General features: G+C 43.9%; 1 protein-coding gene and 1 non-coding gene across 2 annotated transcripts; both read right to left on the reverse strand.

Annotated features, from left to right (window-relative positions):
* Positions 1-262: 262 nt before the first annotated feature.
* On the reverse strand, positions 263-19,610 carry DCAF10 (DDB1 and CUL4 associated factor 10). The gene is made up of 7 exons (XM_083183646.1): positions 18,824-19,610; positions 17,335-17,448; positions 14,531-14,728; positions 13,882-14,084; positions 12,290-12,403; positions 4,213-4,358; positions 263-1,369 (listed from the first exon to the last, which is right to left on the reverse strand). Exons 1-7 carry the CDS (start codon positions 19,165-19,167, stop codon positions 1,001-1,003), a joined length of 1,488 nt encoding a protein of 495 aa, XP_083039772.1. The 5' UTR covers positions 19,168-19,610; the 3' UTR covers positions 263-1,000.
* LOC146047906 (5S ribosomal RNA) lies at positions 6,861-6,979 on the reverse strand. Its single transcript, XR_014466071.1, has one exon. It is a non-coding gene; the product is annotated as a 5S ribosomal RNA (ribosomal RNA).
* Positions 19,611-21,416: the final 1,806 nt, after the last annotated feature.

Genomic DNA, 21,416 nt, shown 5'->3' on the forward strand with positions numbered 1-21,416 from the left:
ATATCAGAACGAATAAACAATTTGTCTGACTGATCACTGTCTGTTTTATAAGTGTTTGGGAACAATTTTTTGATTGTCGTATGCTCCCATACATTTCCAGGTTTTTGTTCCCACCAGATAGATCGGACAGATAAATCTGTACAGTACGTGTGTATGCACCTTTAGATTCATTCATTCTTTATTGTGATAAAACAGTCACTTTATGTGACAGCTCATGCATGCCACTTTTTACTTGTAAATAACGATATTTAGTACAACAAGATAGGTTGCCATAGATGAGATTTTTACTTAATACATATTATTTCACTAGGAAACACATTTCAAAAATAATTGATGCAAGTTTTACAAAGTTTTTTTCCATAGTCAAAATCAGAACCAAAAGAAAAAAAAAACACATCTAAAAACAGTGGCTGCAAACTGCGAGTAACATCATGTGGATTAAATGCAATGACAGTCACATCATACAGCATCCCTGTGTCTACAGCTTACAGTGACTGCTTTACATCATTTCAGTATCACTGTAGTAATGGTATCCTGAAAGCAGATCACTTAATTGGTAAGACGATCAACAGCATGCACAGCTCAGTAATATGCATTACATATTATACCCCATTGTACATTTTATATAAATAATGACAAATATACAGCTACAGCTTTTTGCAGTCACCTGACGGCACCAATATATGGGCTTATTCATTTATTAAGAAAACCTTTATTACTAAATATGCTAAAGTGAAATTTGGGAATATGTGAAAGCACATCTTACCTTGAAAGCAGATGCTTAAATTTAGAATGTATGACTGTTTTGGAGCTTAACCAATCAAACACAGAACATAATATCCAACTGAGAAAAATAAAGTCACCATTAAAACCGCTTTCCAGACTAAAAACTAGTGTCTAAAGATTATAGATTGATATCTTCAGGAAATGGGTACGTCTCTTCAAAGAGCTGGCAACACGTTGATCCTTGAGCTGGTCACGGAGAAATGTTGCCTAGTACTTAGAATTTGGGCTGGTACAGGGAGACTCGCCCACTAAGGCACCCTGATGCTATCTGACAGTGTGTGGGAGAGAACTTTGTTGTTAGCACCACATCTTTATGAGAATATAGGGATCGAATTTCCTGTAAAGTTGCAGCTTCTTTAGGCAAACAGTCTACAAGCTCACTGCACTGGGAATCAAATCCCAACAATCGGATCCCATATCCATGTGGAGAGGCAATCATGCGTCCATCTGGGCTGAAGCACAGTTCTTTAATATAGCCCCGGCCTACATTGGCTTCCTCAATGTAGTGAGTTAGTCTCAAAGAGCAGCGAGGAGAAATTGGAGGTACAGGAACACCTTCCTGAAACTCATACACACAGGTCCACTGCAAGGAAAACCATAAGTAATTAAATACTATTCAAATCAGCTGGACAATGAACAAACTGTAAGCATTTACAGTACTTTCAAATTCTCGCACTGTATTAAAACAAAAACAGACTTCTTAAAAGTTATACATTTGCTCTGACCTAGATATAAATTATGGTACTTGTTTCCTACAACGGCGCCCAGATTTCCTACGTACGCTAACATAGGGAAATTGCATTGCATGGGCCATTATAGCGGCATGCGATACAAGGTTTTTTATGTAATTTTTTCAATGCTCGGTGTGCCCCACTGTATTACCTATGCAATGATATGGTATGTCCTAAAAAGAGGTTTTACGCAACCCCCCCCCCCCCCCCACTATCCACGCCACCCCCGAAGCGTGGCAAGCGCAGCGAGCCCCGCGAGGGGTGGCGGAACGCGTCCTCCGACCTTTTCATACCCCCACTATCCACGTCTCCGTGGAGTTGATATTCTATAGTGTGGCGAGCGCAGCGAGCCACCAAGCCCGAAGTGTGGCGAGCGGACGCGGATTACTTTACATGTATTCCGCGTCCACTCGCCACACTATATAAAATCAACTCCACACCGACGTGGATAGTGGGGGTATGAAAAGGTCGGAGTACGCATTCCACTGCGCTCGCCATGCTTCAGGGTGGCGTGGATAGTAGGGGGTGCGTAAAACCTATTTTTAGGACATGCCATTACATTAGGTATACAATAATATGATTGTATGTCTTAAAAATAGTTTTTTTTACGCACCCCCCCACTATCCACGCCACCCCGAAGCATGGCGAGCGCAGTGGAATGCGTACTCTGACCTTTTCATACCCCCACTATCCACGTCGGCGTGGAGTTGATTTTATATAGTGTGGCGAGTGGACGCGGAATACATGTAAAGTAATTCGCGTCCCCTCGCAGGGCTCGCTGCGCTCGACACACTTCGGGCTTGGTGGCTCGCTGCGCTCGCCACACTATAGAAAATCAACTCCACGGTGACGTGGATAGTGGGGGTATGAAAAGGTCGGAGGACGCATTCCACTGCGCTCGCCATGCTTCGGGGTGGCCTGGATAGTGGAGGGGTGCGTAAAACCTATTTTTAGGACATACAATCATATTATTGTATACCTAATGTAATGGCATCGCACACCTATAAAATCGCATGCAATTTTGCGGCAGGTGCGATGCGATACCCTGGGGCACACAGAGAATAAATTACATGAAAAAAGCAAATAGCTTAGTGGGCGCCGTTCTAGGAAACAAGTACCTATATTACTTTATTAAATGTGTTTTCCCTTTATTTATATAAAATTCTATAAAATCTGTTCTGTATATGCAGTGAGAGATTGGACAGACCCTAGCCAAAAGCAGCAGAAATCAAAGAAGGACCTATTGGGCAGCTGGGAATGCAGTATGTATGGGGGTGGTTACTTACGGTAAGCCACACATTCTGCCTGCTCAGTGATCACAGACAGCAAGAAATTCCATTTGCAATCGGATTGTAATCAATTGGGTTGTTTGTGAAACTTAAGTAAATGTAGAGCACAGCCAATCACATAAATTGTGACTGAATGTATGGGTTGAGTATGGGATGCTGGCAGTCGAACAAACAGCTGCACCCAATGCGCAGGATCCTGACATTGGCTAGGTAGGTATTGTAACCCACTTGCGCTACCCCTAACCCATCCATACCTGCTGCCTATCCACTACCCTTAGTGCATACCCCCCTGGCAGACTTATGGCATACCCCCTTAGTTTAAAAGCCACAACCTCCTAATCCCCCTATACTGCCAAGCCTAACTCAATCCCGCCATACTTACATTTGGGATGCTAAGTGCGGATTCCGGCGTCAGAATGGTGAGCGGTGTCACAGTTCTGGCGCCCATGTGACCAGTGTCGGGACTCGAACTGCTAGCATCCCGAACGTCAGTATGCCAAAGTTACCTCAGATGTACAACATGGATTACAGTGACTGTTGTACATCTAGCTCTGTAATCACTGTTCTACATCCAGTCAGGCTGTAATCCTTGCTGTACATCAATATATGACAGGAAATCACAAAACTTGTGACTATATGTAGAAAAATGAATCTCCCAAAGTGTATGAAGTTGTATACAGATCATGTAGATAGAATAACAGTAGCATGAACATCTTACAATAACTGAAACTCCATAAACTATGCACTAATACGGATGTCAAATACCATTTTAATGTTGAGTTTGGTTACAAATTTATCTTCAGAGTCTACTTTTACCCTTCTTTTCTCCAGTGTATACCAACGAGTGCCTGTATGTAGCATACACACCAAAAGATTGACTTATTTTGATTACTAAGCGAATAACAAAATGTAAATACATGGAACAGCCACAGACTTCTATAGACTATAGCTGGGTACACACTATACGATGGTCAAACGATATATTAGTCAATGATTTCCCAGTCACATGCAGGAATATGCAGTCATTGAAGATATCCTCAGATTGAGCTGCATGCATGGACAACAGAGGATGTCGTCACCCACCCGTGGGAGTGTACCAATAACATTGTGTATAATATCATAGTGTGTACCCAGCTTAACAGGTAGAGCCTTTAACAGTTTTCTTCAGGTATGTCCTAGAGTCTTCATGTTACTGCCTTGCTAATTACTACAAAGAGCCTGAGTAAGATAAATGATAAGATAAAGTCCAACATCTGAGGAAGAAAGCAAATATTAATACGCAAATTATAAACGCATCTAGGGATGTGCAAGCGTGTTGATAAAAGTGTTTTCTGTGAATATTACCCCAACCCTCAAACAGCGGTCAAACCTGGCAATTAAACACTGATAAGTGGAAGAGTCCTCACCTCTTGGTCATCAGTATTGCTAGAACAGCGTAGCAGTGTAGCCCACCCTTTGGGGTGGAGTTGTAGTGACGTAATACAGTTTCCACGATCTCTCTCCCCTGGGACTTCTGGTGTTAATACCTCTAGGCTGTTACGAGGGGAAGTACCTGCCATAGAAACAAAACGTTTATATCAAAGCGTAACTTTCTACATGAAAAAAAAAAAAAGTATTGAATGTAAACTATAGCGTAATTTCACAGCTGAGCTGGGTCACATTTATTAGCTAGAGAACTGGAATATAGGGGTAGATGTATGAAGCAGTGATAAGGGAGAAGTGAAAAAGTACCTGGCACTTTATCTCTGGCCAAGCAGCCAGACTGTTAAGTTACAGGCTGGGTTTGAAAAGCTGTAAGCCAATTAGCCGGTGATAAAGTACCAGGCACTTTATCACTTCTCCTCCCTTATCACTGCTTCATACCATCTACCCCACAGTCTTAAAACTAAATAAGATCTGAAATTAATCTTTCTCCTATAAACCCCTTAGGTGTAAATGAAATCACCTGTTGGTGTAGTCTGAAGGCTATATTACACTAATCCCAAATGCCCATTCTGTGCCAGTGTGCTGAAAGCTGGTAGACTTCCTAGAGGTTGACAAGGTTATAAAAGGCTTCCCAGGAGCATAGTTGGGAAACTACTGCCAGCACATGGGCAATTCACACTCTTTAATACACCAGAATATTTCCTACTTGCCAAAGACTGGTAACTTTAGGCAAACATGGAATATGGAATTTCTGAAGATAGGTTAAAGTTGTCAAATAAATGTAAACTGAGATTTATGTCTTGCCTGTTAAATCTCTTTCTTCGAGGACGTCAGGGGCCACAGGGATTACATTGGGTAGAGAGTGAGGTCACGACCTTTCCAGCACCAGAAAGGATAAAAACTTCTAGGATAAAAACTTCTGGACTGCCCAGAGACAGCCCTGGCTCCTCCCTCCTCTACCCCGCCTCCTAGGCTAGCTTACTTTCAGTTTTTCCCAAAGCCAGGCAGGAGACAAGATAGAAGGAAGAGAAACCCATACAGTAACACATTCAACCAATATATGTGTGTGTGGTTGCTCAACAGAGGAACCATAACTGTGACATGTATAAGTACCTCAACAAAGGAACTTTTAACTAAGTTCACTCAACGGAGGAACTATGAACTTCAATACCATGAAGCAGGTGCGGCAGGGAGGGATCCCTGTGGCCCCTGACGTCCTCGAAGAAAGAGATTTAACAGGTAAGACATAAATCTCAGTTTCTTCTGCGGCAGACGTCAGGGGCCAGAGGGATTACATTGGGATGTCCTAAAGCAGCCACCTAAGGGTGGGGACGCGCCTGTGCCGCGGCCAGTATATTCTGGCCGAATGCCGAGTTCTGAGAGGCAAACATAACAAACGCAAAAAAGCGTAAGAAATCGTTGGCAGACGACCAAGTTGCCGCCTTGCCAAGTTGCTCTGCCGTTGCACCACCTGTAAAAGCCCGAAACACACCCACAGATGTAGTGGAATGAGCCCGTACCCCTGCAAGAACAGGGAGTGAGGTGAACAAGGAATCCTGCTTGATAAACGACCGCAGATATTGGCTGGCAATAGTCTGCATGGTAGCAGACCAGCCCCTCTTATGAATTCTCTAGTGGATAAAGAGAGAGTCAGATGGCCAAAGTATTACAGCGTGATGTACATAGACATGCAAAGCACAGACCATCTCCAGTTGATTGCTGCCTAGGAGAGACCGCCGGCCTACAAAGGGCAGGGATCACTATCTCCTGGATGACCTGAAATTCAGGAACCACCTTGTGTGGTGTAAAGTAATGTTTCAAAGAATCCGTTCTATGAGAATGAAAGACCATGAAGGGCGATTGACCTGACAGAGCCTACCGGGCAGACACCCAGCAGCAACGGTCAACAGGCAAACCGTTGTCCCAGTTAGCCTGTAAAGAGCCCTAAAGGGCCTAAAGAATCAGAGAAAGATTTTATCAAACCACCATGTTTGTAACAACCAGAGGTTGGATCTGCAGGACCCCCTGCCAGAATGAGCGGAGATCGTACCACAAAGCTCATAGGCTGTGGAATACAAAGGAGAGAGCCGAGCCCTGTTCCTTTAAAGAAAACAGGCGGAGGCCAGCCCCCACTACTTCTACCGAAAGGACAAAACCCTAGACAAACGGTAAATTCTGGGATTGAATTAAATCCCGTGGCTCTTAATAAGGTTGTCTTAACAACCCTGTGAGCAGTTCTGGCCCCAGAGGCAGACAGATAAGAGAGACCCCTAACAGGGTTCACAGATCCGAGAACCAGATTCTCCTGGATTAAGGTGCCCCCACCTCCACTTTTAATGTACAAATTACTTTGAGGAGGAGCAAAAATGGGGAAAAGCCTACCTTCGAACGAATAGCCACTGGACTGACATTACAGAGCGTGGACTCTGTAACCTGCAGGGTCTCGAGACCTGGACACATACAGGGTGACCTGGTAAATGTGACGCAAAGCCATCAATCCACCATTGGTCCACCCCAATGGCCTACCAACCACAGGAACACCTCCGAAGGGAGGGTCCATCTGCCGGTATAGTTTTGCCAACAAGGCCGGGATCTTGCGCTGCACCCATTGGAAGAAGCGGGAGGCCTAAGCCTACAGCACCTGGTATTCCCAGACGGTCTCCCATCCAAGTACTAACCAGGCCTGACCCTGCTTGGCTTCCAAGATCAGACGAGATCAGGCGTGTTCAGGGTGGTGTGGCCGTAGGCTCATAGCCAGGCCCACTCAGAGTGTCACCCTAGTGGTTGATAACAAACCACCCTTTTTGCATCACCCGACTGGACCTGCACAGGGTGACCTAGAAACCAAGGTTCTACCTTGCAGAAATCCCACAGGACTGTCTTTTTCACTTAGGTTTCAAGACAGAAGCATCTTTTCCATAATAGCATTATCCAGTCTATGCCTTAAGATGTACTGTTGCGTGTATAAAACACGGATTTACCAAAAGGATCAGTTTTGGTTATAATGTATGTGTATGTAGATACATTAGAAAACAAACAAACAGGAAACTATATCGAACCGCTGTTTGAATGTAAGAAGCGAGAATGCTGACCTAGCACCGCTATATATATACACATATATATATGTCAGTGTGAGTGCCGGACACCTGCTACAAATCCACACATATATATATATATATATATATATATATATATATATATATATATATATATATATATATATATATATATATATATATATATATATATATATATATATATATATATATATATATATATATATATATATATATATATATACACACACACACACACACACACACACATGTACATACACAAATGCCTACAAACATAAACATATGCATTCATGTACCCCTATATAATAGGTCGTACAGATTAAGAGGCAACATATTGGTATATAGCATATGGTGGCGCTGAAATGAACAAGGCCGTCAACATTGGCAACCAGTAAAACTTCTGAAGGGATGCATAGTCAAGGCCATATTAGCTTTTAATTATAAAAGCTACAGCCAGTGTTACTCCGCTAACATAACTTAAAGGAGAACCATAAGAAATGACAAACCGAATTGTTTGTGGGAGAAAACGGGAGTACCTGGAGTAATCCCACGCAATTACGGGGAGAATATACATAAACTCCACACAGTTAGGGTAATGGCATTGTTTGAATGGAACCCATGTTATCTACAACAGCTGGTGTTCCCATGTGATCTCAAACGAGATTGGGCATATCCAGTGTGTTATGAATATAGATTGACATCAGTGCCGTGAGGTAGTAATGTTAACCATTACACAGTTCGTACTGCACCTCCACAGCTGCATCTCCCAAAAATGCTACCCCGCTGGGGTGCAAGGCTACTAGAGGCCTGGAGGAATTCTAAGTCAAATTATCTCAAATGTGCGATCTGCATGTTACATGCATGTGATCCGAATGTAAATCCGACTACATAGTCAGATCCCACACTGGATTGTATTGTGCGTACACACCACAACCAGCTCTATATGTGACAGTGCAATGTTCCAACTTCCAATGACCAGGAATACCGAAGGTTATCCTGTGGAGAAATTACACTTCAGAGTCCACCGTTGTTACGTTTGCCATAGTGCCCTGTCAGAACATGAAATAACCCCTGGTATTGTGGGGACTGAATCCTTATAGCCGTGCGCCTTGTCTACTTAAGAGACGGGAGCGTTGCTGATTGAGCTATTGCTCTATTAGGGTAAAACAGGCCTGGACTATGTTCCGACAGGGTTTAAAAGTTAGCAGAGGTGTCTGGACCAGAACTGTAATGGCTGCACACACTGTGATTTCTAATTGACTTGCTATGGAAAACTTTGCTAACTCATGAGTTAGTAACATACAAGTCATGCTATCTGCATTAGACATTGCTGCCCTTGCCTTTGATTAATGGAGTGACCTCTGTGTCACTCTGATAGCAGGGTATAAGACTTCCTGCTGTCCTCTGTATGACCTAGCTGGCAGCAAACTGTCCCCCCATAAACTGTAATCTGAGAACACAGTATCTTTCTGGAAGAAAGCAAGAAGGGGTTTTTATTTTGTCAGCCAGCAGATACACATTGCACAATTAGAGGCTTATTGCAGAAATCTAACGATCTCTATGTCACAGAGGAAAAATACATCAGGGAAGGCCACAGACACATGCCTCAGATGACAATGTAAACGGAGTTATACACTTTCCACCTGACAATATATACACTACACACACAGGGAGAGAGAGTAGGTAAAGGTAACCAGAGATAGAATCACTGGATAAGAGAGACAGTATAAGGAGATGAGCTGCCACAGGCCATCAACAACACCATGGTATATAACACAGGAGTGCTATGACCTAATTTACATACAGCCCAATACTGTCCCACTATGCTCTAAACCCCACTGTCTGAACACAGAACCTGGGGGAGCAGCTGCATTCAATATGCAGTTAATCAGGACAAGCTTGAGCACAGCCCTGGCATTAGTAGTCAGGAGCCTCCAGCAGCGTGCAATGGTGGCAAGTATGTTAAAATGACCGCCAGAACCGCGTGATAGCTGGGAAAGTACCATGGACTCCGTCCTTACAATGGCGTCCCTTTTTGAAAGGGTATCCGCGCCATCAGGCTATACTCATATGCCCAGGCTGGCCGGTGGTACTTGGGCCAGCCTTGCAATGTGTGCAGGACACCAATATAGGAGTTCCTGTGTCACTATCGCTGTCCTCTAAGATTGTACAAGAGGCAGCTAAACTGGTACAGCTAACACCTATACTTCTGACATGCAGTGATGGTGTTAACAGTTATGAGACATAGCACAATGCAAATAATAAAGTGGCACTGAGCTCCGCAAAGCACAAAGGCCGGCAGGAGCATAAAGTACTGTACCCTGTGCTCCAGTAGGAGAGGTACAGGGGGGATTTGCCCAGATGGCCCGGCAGTGAAGAGATGGAACTCCAGACTGGCAGAGAGCTCTCTGTGTCCTTCTTACACTTGCAGCAGGCAGGCAGGAAGAGATCAGGGCTGGAAACCACGTGGGTACATCCTAGCTCCTGTCTCCGGGAGAGGGGCTGTGTGAGGAGAGGCTCCCTCCCCCTACTAGCAAATGGCCACCGGGATTAAATGACTCATGTGGCGCCGGTAAAATGGCGGGGATCCGGCGCTTGCCGGGCGGCCCCGCTTACCGACGCCACTGCCCACACTCAAAGTCTCCCTGGTGGTCCAGCGGGACAGAGTGCACAACACTACGAGAGGCGGCGGTTCTGCCGCTTGCTAGTGCAGCCCGGCGATCCCCCTCGCCGAGCTGCTCAGCCGCCATTAGAAATGCGCACGCGCGCGCTCCCAGCGGGGAGCACGTTACCTGTAAGCGGTGCTCACCGCTGATGTCCCGGTCCCCGTCGCGGCTGTGCTCTCCAGTGCTTCAGAGCCAGCCGAACACCTCCGCTTGTGGGAGCCACGTGGGTGGTGTTGGGCTGCCGGGTCCCGGGTGATGGAGCGCAGTGCAGGGGTCTAAAAGACCCCCAGCGCTGCTGCTCTGTCACTGACTCCAGTCACTGTAAAAATAAGAATAAAAAAAAAAAATTAAAAACGAAGTTTAAGCTGCTTTAACAGCAGCCCTTTCAAAATGCGTGTTGGCTCCTGCCAGCACAATCAAAACTGAAAGTAAGCTAGCCTGGGAGGCGGGGTAGAGGAGGGAGGAGCCAGGGCTGTCTCTGGGCAGTCCAGAAGTTTTATCCTTTCTGGTGCTGGAAAGGTCGTGACCTCACTCTCTACCCAATGTAATCCCTGTGGCCCCTGACGTCTGCCGCAGAAGAAATTAGATTTATAAAGTGGCCCGTACAAACATTTCTTAAATATATTAGGATGGGTCTTCTTTCATACAGCACAACAGCAGCTAAATGCTGCCACATAAAAGAGGATACATGAACACTAAAAGCTAATTTACATTGTGAGAACTTGTTTGTATGGTTTGTTATATCTATAGATATAGGAATATCATTGATATATATGTATAGTGTCTGACTGTGTGTCTCCGGAATACTGCCATCTGTTGGTAGCGAGTGAAACTACATCTCTTTCTCACTCACACATGCACAAACACAGAGGCAATCACAAGGCATTGGCTTTGAACAGGCTTATTTGTACTCTAATAATACTTCTAGTGGTAGACTTTTTTGGCTCTGCAGCAAACATCCTACTCTGCCTTGCTGGCTGATGATAGGGACATCCTATCATTTTTTTATTTATTGTGGCAAATTTTGGGTAAGAATCGAAGTAAGATAACTTGCTCTCTGTGTTGCAAGCTACTCTTATAAATGTCAAACATTAGAAGGTAGCAGTATAGAAGACTTAAGCCAGACACACACTTGTCCAATGTCTGACAAACCGGTCAGTCTGCAGTTGCATCTTCCAGGATTGCCCCAATCCTGGTTGCCTTCAAATCTCCTTGTTTTTAAAACATGTCTACAGATATAAGTGTGTACACTCCTGGGCCAGAGCAAGTGACCTATTTCCAGCCCCCGCAGCCCTGCTCACCATCCACGTGGTGGCGGTGTGGGATCGAGAGGTAACCCTGTGGGTCGCAGTGTGAAATTGTGGGCATATGGGACAGAACTGGATCCTGGAAGATTAGGTAATGGGTGTAGCGAACCAATTGCACTGAGCCGCATCCCCACCCTGCCATCTGGTGCAAAATAATATTAGCCAGCAGCTTTCAGTTTGATGGCAGAGGAGGAGCAAAGAGCTCATGAAGACACAGAGAAAGTCCTGGTGGGTGAAATACACACAGAAGAGCTTACAGGCTGACGCCCCCCAGGCGAATATGGGAGTAGAGGATGCTGCAAGTTCGGAGGAGATGGTGACAATGCAAAAGATCAAAGAAAAAGATGGTACATTTGGTGTTGTGATTTTATTTTAATATTTTCTTTAAAGGAGTACTACAGATGGTTCTCCAAGTGCCAGAATGCTGAGGTTACCTTGGTGGGATCAACTGGCTGCATGTTAAGAACAATATTTAAATATTATAAACTCCAAAAACACTGCAGGGCCTTGGTTTTCAGTCCATGCTGGGGTTTTTTACACAGGTGGGGGACCCAGTTTTATTTTTTGTAGCTACCACTTTCCAAGTAACTATCTCTGGGCTGACCAATTTTGGGTCAGGTTAATGTGACTCCACACTGAGGCCAGTATTCAATGCTCCCAATTCACCATTTTTTTTCGGCGAATCGGGCTGTTTTCACTCCTTGTGGTGAATCTTTTTCACTGAAAATATGATTCACCCTATTCAATGTTCACCAGAAGCGAACAGTGAATGCCAGCCAGTTCTCCGTTTCATGCTCGCTGCAATTCGCTGGTGTATTTCAATGGGGTTTTCACTGGGATACGCCGAGAGTGTATTCAATGCTCAAATGGAGAACTGCTTTCACCGTGATTTTCAACATGATTCACAGTCTTGCATTGGACATCTAAGGTGAACTGGAAAGTGATCATGGAGCATTTGATCATTTTGAAAACAGGAAACCACAGCTCTAGGTGTATACTTTCACATACCTTCTCTTTGTGAGGCACGGGAAGTGTGTTTCTCGAAGAGTGACCCGAAATCACTGTGATGACAAGGGGAGCTTGATGGCCTGGCGTCAGAAGATGTAGGTGATGTAGTCACATCTGTAGATCATACAATACATTGGTTACATTCACATCTGTTTATAACAAGCAGACTAACCATTAAATGTCTAAGAACTGTTTAGCTGGTAATGACTTGGGCCAACCATCATAAGCTATTTTGAGAATGGTAATATGTTGTGCAGCATGGCCCTCGTTACGAGATAGTAGAAATAGACTGTGCTGCGGTGTGATTTGAACTAACTGGCTAACAATTTGACTATTCGTCAAAATCAATAGCCAAAAATCGCACTGTGTGTACACACCTTTAGGTAAGCACCAAAACAAATATCAAAGCTAGAACCTGTGCATTCAGGTGCATATCATGGTGCACAATGTTACAAAAGTGAATAAAAAGTTTAGCACTATATAGATCTATACACAGATTGGGTATCCCTTATCAAAAATATTCTGAAAACCATACATTCTATAAACTGATTTTTTTAATTTATTTTTTGCTAAAAACCTACTTGGTACTAGGGTGGCCAATTCTCGGGATTTGGCCCCCAAAACGCCTGGATTTCAATCCCGGGATTGGAGTTTCCAATCCCGGGATGTCGGGATTAGACTGCGCATGCGCGCAGTCTAATGCCGGGCAGCGTCTGAGCATCACTCAGACGCTGCCTGACTTCTACCAGCAGCACTGCGCAGCGTGACGAGATCTGAGGTCATGCTGCACAGGCAGAGGTCGTGCCCGGCAGTGTGATGCCGCGCTGCCCGCCCACCCGCCCGCCCAGCAAGCAAGAACACCCGCCCACCCAGCAGCATGGCTGCTGCCGTCCCCCCACCCAGCAACCGGGCTCCTGGCAACCCTGCTGCACCCTTAAATGTGAGTAAATGTGGGGCAGCCAGGGTGTCTTTATTAGGAAAGCCAATCCCGGGATTGAGCATTTTTCAATCCCGAATACTGGGATTGAAAAAATGCCCCGGGATTGGCTTCCCTACTTGGGACATCTGTAACAGCAATATTGATGACATCATCAGTGACATTTAATAGGATGAGAGATTCAGAAAGTGAGAGATTTGGTGAGAAATCTACATTTTTTTTTTTTAAGGTGGCAAACATTTACACTTCAAAATCAAACTGGTTTTACAGTGTAAATGATTGTCGCTTTAAATTTAAAAAAAAAAAAAAAAAAAAAAAATGGAGATTTCTTACCAAATCTCTCACTTTCTGAATCTCTCATCCTATTAAATTTTCCCCGATATGTAACTGGCACTAAATATCTACAAGATAATGATTGCTTGGCATTCAAATTCAGTATCGGAGATTGTACACAAACTTTGTTTCATGTTTTGAAACCTTGTGTATATTTCATGTGTTTGATGTGTTTATACAACATAAATGCAAGATACCTCAAGATGCATGATAGAAATATAAAAATATTCTGAAATATGGAATAATCCATTATCCAAAATTCTTCTGGTCCTGAGCATTTTGGATAAGGGATACTCAACCTTTATTTCTATTACTTTTTTACCTGAAGTGGAAGCGGTTCTTCTTGCTCTCAATATAGGGTAACTGCCAACCTCTAAGGACTTTGTCAGATCTAAATCATGCAAAATTAACAGATAACCGGACGAAGTTGAAATCAACATTTTTGAACAGTCGGGCGTTAGCCTCATGCGCATTAGGAAGCGTGTGTGAAAGAATTTCTTGTGCGGGCAGCCATCCTCAGTACACCTGTTAAATAGAAGCAAAAGCTCATAAACGACCACATGTGCAAAATACAAAAATAACATTTGTGATGACTTTTGGCTCCTAAATCATAAAATAAAATGTGTTTATAATACTGGTTGTCCTGCATTCTGTTCTGTTGCACAAGATTTGAATGGAATGCACCTCAAGCAGAGCAACATGAGCTTTGCATGTAGCTACAGTCAAACATTTGATAATTACTAAAGATAGTACATAAAAATATACACATATAAAATACTAGAACATTCTCTCCAATTCATTATTTACATTAAAATGTCAACTTAATTTGGCTACATTACTGATATTTCATAGATCTCTATATAATTACATATTCCAGTTTGTTCAAGTCACAAGATCAAAGTCAATAATATTAATTGAGATTAAAATTCTAAGGATGTAATGTTGGCCCAATTAGTAAAAATCTTATTTACCTATTCGTATCCCAAATTATAACATTGCCATCAAATCCAGAAGTCACCAAAAGCCGTGTATGTGTGTCATATTCTATGTTCTTCACCCAGCTGGTATGTCCATGCAGAGTGCAAACTTTCGTATTTAGCTTTCTCAGGTCCCATAGTGCTATTGTGGTGTCATCAGAGCAGGTTGCAAACAACCGGTTGTCCAGAAATCTGCACACATGAAAAAAAAAATATATATATTTACAATAGATTAATAGTAATCACAAAGATTTGCATTTACTTGTAAGGAACGAAAGTCAGCGGAGGAGCTGTCTATTATACATGATAAGACATCTTAAAGCTTTAACCATCACAAGGAGCAATAAATAGCATTTGGTATGAGAGAGAGGTGATGCTGCTGCATTCAAAGGGCGATACTGTGTTTTAAAAACAAATAAAATATTTGTGCTCCATTTAGAAGTGGTGCATAATGAAAGCAGGACTATGCAGTTTATATGTATCAATAGTCAACTGTTCTATTATCAACAAACCCAGGGATTTAAGAAGTAGGATTGACTTCTTACAGTATATGCACACCTACTATATTAAATTATTTAGAGGGCTTAAATTTTAATTATGGTGTCATATGGCAATTAGAATAGCTGTGCCAACACCTGCCTTGAGAACACTTTATAACCATGAACCAAAAAAATAATAAAAACTATGAACATTTACAACACAAAAATAATAATAATTATTAATACAAAAAAGGTTATTACATTCAGGAGGGCATTTTTATGGTAGCTCAGACATGTACAAAGGATAATGCTGATTTTAAGGGCATATCCTTTTCAGACTACCCTGTTTAGTAGGCTGTCTGTGTCACCACGTTTCCCTCTGGTCCCTAACGTTACCTTGGAATTAGCACAACTTCGAGCTGCCAGAGAGGACAACTGTGGGTTTATTATTGGAAAGGAGAAAATGGGTTTCCAATTTTGTTAGCTGACATGCTTAAAGAAAAAATCCCTTGTCCATTATACACTTGTACAACTGCTAGAATTACACTACTCACGCTCAACTCTGATCAGACCACAGTTCCCCTCTACATGCCCACAGAAAACGTATCCCATATGTGATGGCCCATTAGCACCTAAGTGGAGATGCAGCTAATACGCGTAGTCTTCATTCTAGCACCCGCTATCTTTGAAAATCCATGCAGTTCCTCTTCCCTGCCTGGGGTGTCGCTGTCTGCTGTAGTGCTTCTAGCACAGTGTGGTCTGTATATCAGCACTGATATGCAAACCAGACCTGTGCTAGAAACTCCCCAGGCACAGGGTTTTCAAAGCTAGCGGGTGCTAGAATGAACACCAATGCGTACAACTCTGAATGGTCCATAGTTGTTGAAATGTGCGTATGCTCAGCTACAGAGCTTGCACAGTGCAGAAAACATCAATATCCATCCAAAAACACGACCAGAGTGCGCCTCTAAATATGCCCCAATGTCTGCTTATTAAATTGCATTTTAGGCAGCAATAAGTAATGGTCGCATGACAAAGCTATTTAGGTTTTGACAACAGCAAGTGACTGTCTTTCCTTGTTTTATTTTACCCAATGCACCAGAGTGAGATATGTAAAGCAGCAAAACATGTGCAAAGTCCTGGCTAGCATGCCCAAAAAGATGAATTTTCATAGATTTATTCTCGCCACCTCAGGAGGCAGCAAGCAGAAGTCACACAGTTGTGCACAATCAGCAAATAATTGAATAACTGACTTTGAGCAACCATTTTTTACAGGCACTTAAACAAAAACAGAGTTGCAGCTAACCCATTGAAATTACAGGCATGCATCTCCAGCAGAATCAATTCAAGACTTCAACAGAAATTTCTTGTTACCACTAAGATTCCTTTCTTACATTACAACACACCGTGTTACTAATAGTAAAAGGTTCTTCACTTTCAGTTGACTAGTTTATTGGCCAAGTAGTATATGATTACCTGAAACTTTTAGTAAACACATCTGGAGAAGTCTATGAAGGCTGGCACGTTGGTAAGGGGCCAAAGGTCAAATCAGGTATTTAAACATTGTCATTTTTGAGAGGAGCTTACTGATATTTTGAATGAGGCCCCTCAGGCTTGCTCTTACACTTTTATTATATTTATCTAACCATTTGTATACAAGATTATATTAGTGTATGTTCTACATCCCCTCCAGCTCCTCAGTGCAGGCACCTTCATTTTCCTGATGAAGGAGATCTTGCTGCACCTTCTAGTTATGACGGAGGCACCTATGTCTGAATACAGATGGAGCATGTGCATGAAACAAAAGGTGCACTGCAGCACACTGGCATGAAGAAAACGCATTACTGCCTCACTATAAGCATGACCACCGATAGCAGATTTTCTGAAATAAATAAAATTTAGGACCTTTAGGAAATGTGTAACCTGCCTGAATTGTTGCCAAGCAAACTGGAATGCTACCTTGAAGCAGAAAAGCCTGGGTTAATGTTTACTATGTCAGTTTATCAAAGCTGCTGATTATTGGCAGTTTTGACTGACTGATTTTAAGCGCCAAAAGAAATAAAGAGTGTAAACAGCCTGGATTAGCATTTATATCTGTAGGGGCATTAAAGTCATAGTCCTTAGCCATCGTTCTTCCCCCCCCTCCCCCCCCCCCAAAAAAAAGAAACATGGTAAAAAGTATACTTATCCATCCCAGTTGGGATTTAGATCATCGGAATGCCGGTGTCAGTCTCCTGACCACCAGCATCCCGACCCCTGGTCTTGCGTATGTACCCAGCACCCCCATCTCCAAAAACATTTGATCATCATTTGACTAACCTGATATTATTTACACAGTCCTCATGTGCCTCCGATAGTGTTTTTATGTGCTTTGAAGACACTGGGTCAAAAAGAAGGACTTCTGTTTGTTCACACGCAACAGTTAATACAGACCTAAAGAGACGTAAGATGTAAAGAGTTACCATATGTTACACTGGATTGAAAGCAGGAAGTTGTAAATGAATGTGAACTAGAATAACAAATATAGATGTTTATTCCTAGAAGCCCCCTATTTACTTTAATCCCAGGACAGTAAGCGCTGTGTCACATATTTCTTACAGGATTCAGGCAGCTTTTCCACATTTATCGCCGTATTCACTTACACCATTCATACTGTATAAAGGGCCCCCATACACTAGAACGATTTTTGCATGATTTCATCCAATTACGACCTGTCCGGTCGCTATATCGTCTGTCATATGTGTTTTCCATCCGATCCCATGATTGTCGGATAGAAGCCCCAAGGTCGGTCTTACTGCACCAGTTATGTATCGGAATCAGATGGAAAACGGAGTGCTTTTTGCGCATGCTATATATCGTATGTGATATATCGTCGGACGTTTGACTGACATTTCCAGTTCCTCTAGCCCCCTAATCCAGACCATCAGATATATATTATGGTACAATTGTAGGTCATAAGATATATCCCATGCTCTCTATCTTGGCTTGATCAATCGCATGAGATATAGACTTATGCAAAAAAAGACACCAAAGTACAAAATCGGATGGAATCACTCCCGGAAGATCCAGGAGGAGTTCAAGGGAAATTCCATCAGACTTCAGGGTGAGATATCGTTGTAGTATATGGGGCTCTTTAGTTCTCACCTAGCTCCATGCAGCCCCTTTTGAAATCTCTTTATTACTTTACATAAAAAGGTTCATGCAGCGGCTTCCTAGACATACTGTACTGTATGTAGTTGGGTTTTAGCAGTTTAGTAGGAAAATATATATAGCCAGGATATATATATATAGATATATATATATATATATATATATATATATATATATATATATATATATATATATATATATATATAGACTGGACGATCTGGCATATATGGAAATGCTAGGGGTGAGTGTTTGCGATTCCCTTGGCAATCAGCTTCTTATAAACTGTAGTGGTGTGAGTGGATTAAAGGATCAAGTGAATGATAATAAAGCCTTTTTAAAACGCAAACCTGGGTTTGACCTGGGATTCTGAACCCTGGTCCAACCCAGGCTACCCATTATGAACACTGGGACCAGTGTTTAACTCAGGTTGATTGCACTGCACCTTGACATGGCAATAACCTGGGTTATATATGCAATGTTACAGGGGTAAAAGTATACACATGAATGGATAAATACGTAGCTAGCAAAGTAATTATACAAGAAGGCATAGCTCAGAATTGTTATTCTGCAAATAGAGACAACCCTTAACTTGTAGTACTTGTGCACCATGGTAGAGTCATGATACAGCTCCAGCCTAATCCTGCTTCTCGGATCTTACCCATCCGGGGAGTATTCCAGGTTAAAAACAGCACCATGTGTCCTTGTGCTCAGATTCACTGAGTCAGCTGGCTGGATGGAGCTGTACAGGCTGGTCATCGCCCTGTAATTGTCCCGAGCTGGATCCACGCACAGACCCCGTCCCCAACACCTGTCCTTTAGCCAAAAGAAAAGCTTCCGTCCTGCTCCGCTATCACCCCCAGCAGCGGAACCCTCCGCCTCAGGCATCGGATGCTGCTCCTCCGCAGGGGCGGGGCTAGCCGGACGCTCAGCAGGTTGCAGCTCCTCCTCCACCGTGACATCACTCGGGCCGTCATCCGGGTTCTCTTCGTCCGTGGCCCTCATGTCTCACCGCGTGGACACAGCTTCGTGCTAAGAAAGGAGTAGGCACACTTCCTCAGTCTCCGCCTACGTCAGCCGTTTGCAGCCCGGGGCCTGGGAGGAGGTGCGGAGCACAGGAGCATGACCGCAAGACGTCCGCTGCCGCAGCCGCTGCTCGTCCTTTATCCCACCGACTGTCAGCCCCCAGCACCACGGTGACCGTAGGTATGTGCGTGACCTGGTGACGAGTGGGCTGTCACCTACCTGGGCACACAACTGCTCCGAGCTGCTCCCGGCCTTGGACACCAGCAGCAGCGGCAGCAGCAGACAGATTGCACGGTGCGCCGTTACATGGAGGGAGGGATTCCTCATTACATCATCACGGAGCGACTGTACACAACTGTGTGTCATATAGAGCTCGATATATCAAACCCCAGCGCGATACCCTATCAAAGGCTGCGGGAGCCAAGTTATTACCCGCATTATTTTTGTATAATTTGTATGAAGTTTATAAAGTTTCTAGCATAGTTATAATATATTTGCCCGTATAAAAAATGGCCGCACATGTGTTTCCGGTTCCGGCTGTGTTCGTCATCTGAGTTTTATTATGACACTGATGATGTGTCCCCATTTGCTAGGAAAATCCTGGGGAAGTAACCACAGGGATTTTGAATATGATTGTACACAGTTACTGTGCGGCGGAATATTTGGCCGTGTGCAATCAGTCCCCTCACCTCTGTTGTGTGTATGTGTAATGACCCGGAATCACGTATAGAGCTGTGCTCTGCTCAGTTACAGAAATGCTCTGAAATGTTAATTTTCTACGTTTTTAGTTCTTCTTCCGCGATCCCAGACAGCAGCAAGAAGCATGGCGTGCACTTCTGTCTGTTTAGATACTTCTTGAATTCAGAAATGATACTTTAGATTGCATTTTGACCTGGTTTCAATCAGCCATAGATCTGGTGTAATTCATGAGTGTCTCCCGTTTTAAAGGGATAATATGATAAGCTTAAGTATAAGGACCTGGCATCTGGATGGATCTGATAAGTGGCCTATTTATCATTAAATATGTGCGGCTTTATACCTGTGAACATCAGTGTTTGTGGTTAACTGCACATGTTGGTCCCCTGACCGTATCACAGAGGGACTGCAGCAGATGACTGATGCCTGCTGCAATTCCTACATGTCCATCAGCAGCAAAATCGGGCATAGGTTTCATAAGGGGATGTGATGCTGCCAGATTCACCAACTTCTGGAATGCTAATTATTCAACAGATTGGCACCCAGAGCTTTAGCATATGGGCTATGCATTCAGGGCCACCATCAGGGGGTGCTATGGAAGGCTTGCCTACGCTCCCAGAATTGCTGGGAGGCTCCCTTAATTCGGGTTCCCCTGCAGGCCCCCCGGGAAGGTGGGCAAGTCTCACGCATCAGTCACGCTGCCCCCCGCACCCGTCTTCCCTGCTGCACTAAAGCCTGTTTTCCGCAGCAAGAGGCAGGGTAAACATGATGCGAATTGCATCATTTCCCCTCCTCCCCCAATCCGCAGACCCACTAATTGCCTTGTTTGACAGCTTAGTGACGTCCACCTCATCTTGCCCCCTGACATGCTGTCTGATCTCTCCGGCCTTCTCCTAGAGAGGAGAAATAAAGTCTGACAGTATGTGCTATGGGAACAACTGTTCAAAGCCCGGACGTTTTGACAGAGGGTAGAGCCCAGTCAACATGGGTCATGGGGTTTTTTCACTGTTTTTTTAACCAGAATGTCGACACAGTAGACATGGACACTCCCCCTCTCACCCCCATGAAAACTGCTGTGGGCTTATATTTTTCACACTGACTATGGCAGATTCTCAATGAGGCAGTGAGGCACGTGCCTCAGGGCGGCACCAATTAAGGGAGGCAGGCAGGCTGACATTCTGTTAAATAGAAGCATGGCAGAGCGGGTGGGCAGCGGCGAGTGACGAGCAGTGTCACCCCCGCCATGATTTCTCATATGTCGGCGGCAGCGCCGCTCGTCAACCACTGCTGCCCACCCGCTCTGCCATGCACATTACATCACCGGTCCGATGGTCCTCCTGCGCGTCTGGCATTTGGCTCAGGCTCACTGCTGCCTGCGCCCATTGGCTACCCTATACATGCAGCATATTGGCTGCTGAGTAGCCAATGGGCGGATACAGCAGCTGAGCTGAGCGGCGCACAGTTCCCTGCGCTCAGTCAGTCACAGCGTGAGACTGTGAGAGAGACTGACTGACTGAGACACCTCTAATAAA

The sequence above is a fragment of the Crinia signifera genome, chromosome 1 (assembly GCF_055691185.1).
Source record: "Crinia signifera chromosome 1, ASM5569118v1, whole genome shotgun sequence".
Classification (NCBI taxonomy): Eukaryota; Metazoa; Chordata; class Amphibia; order Anura; family Myobatrachidae; genus Crinia; species Crinia signifera.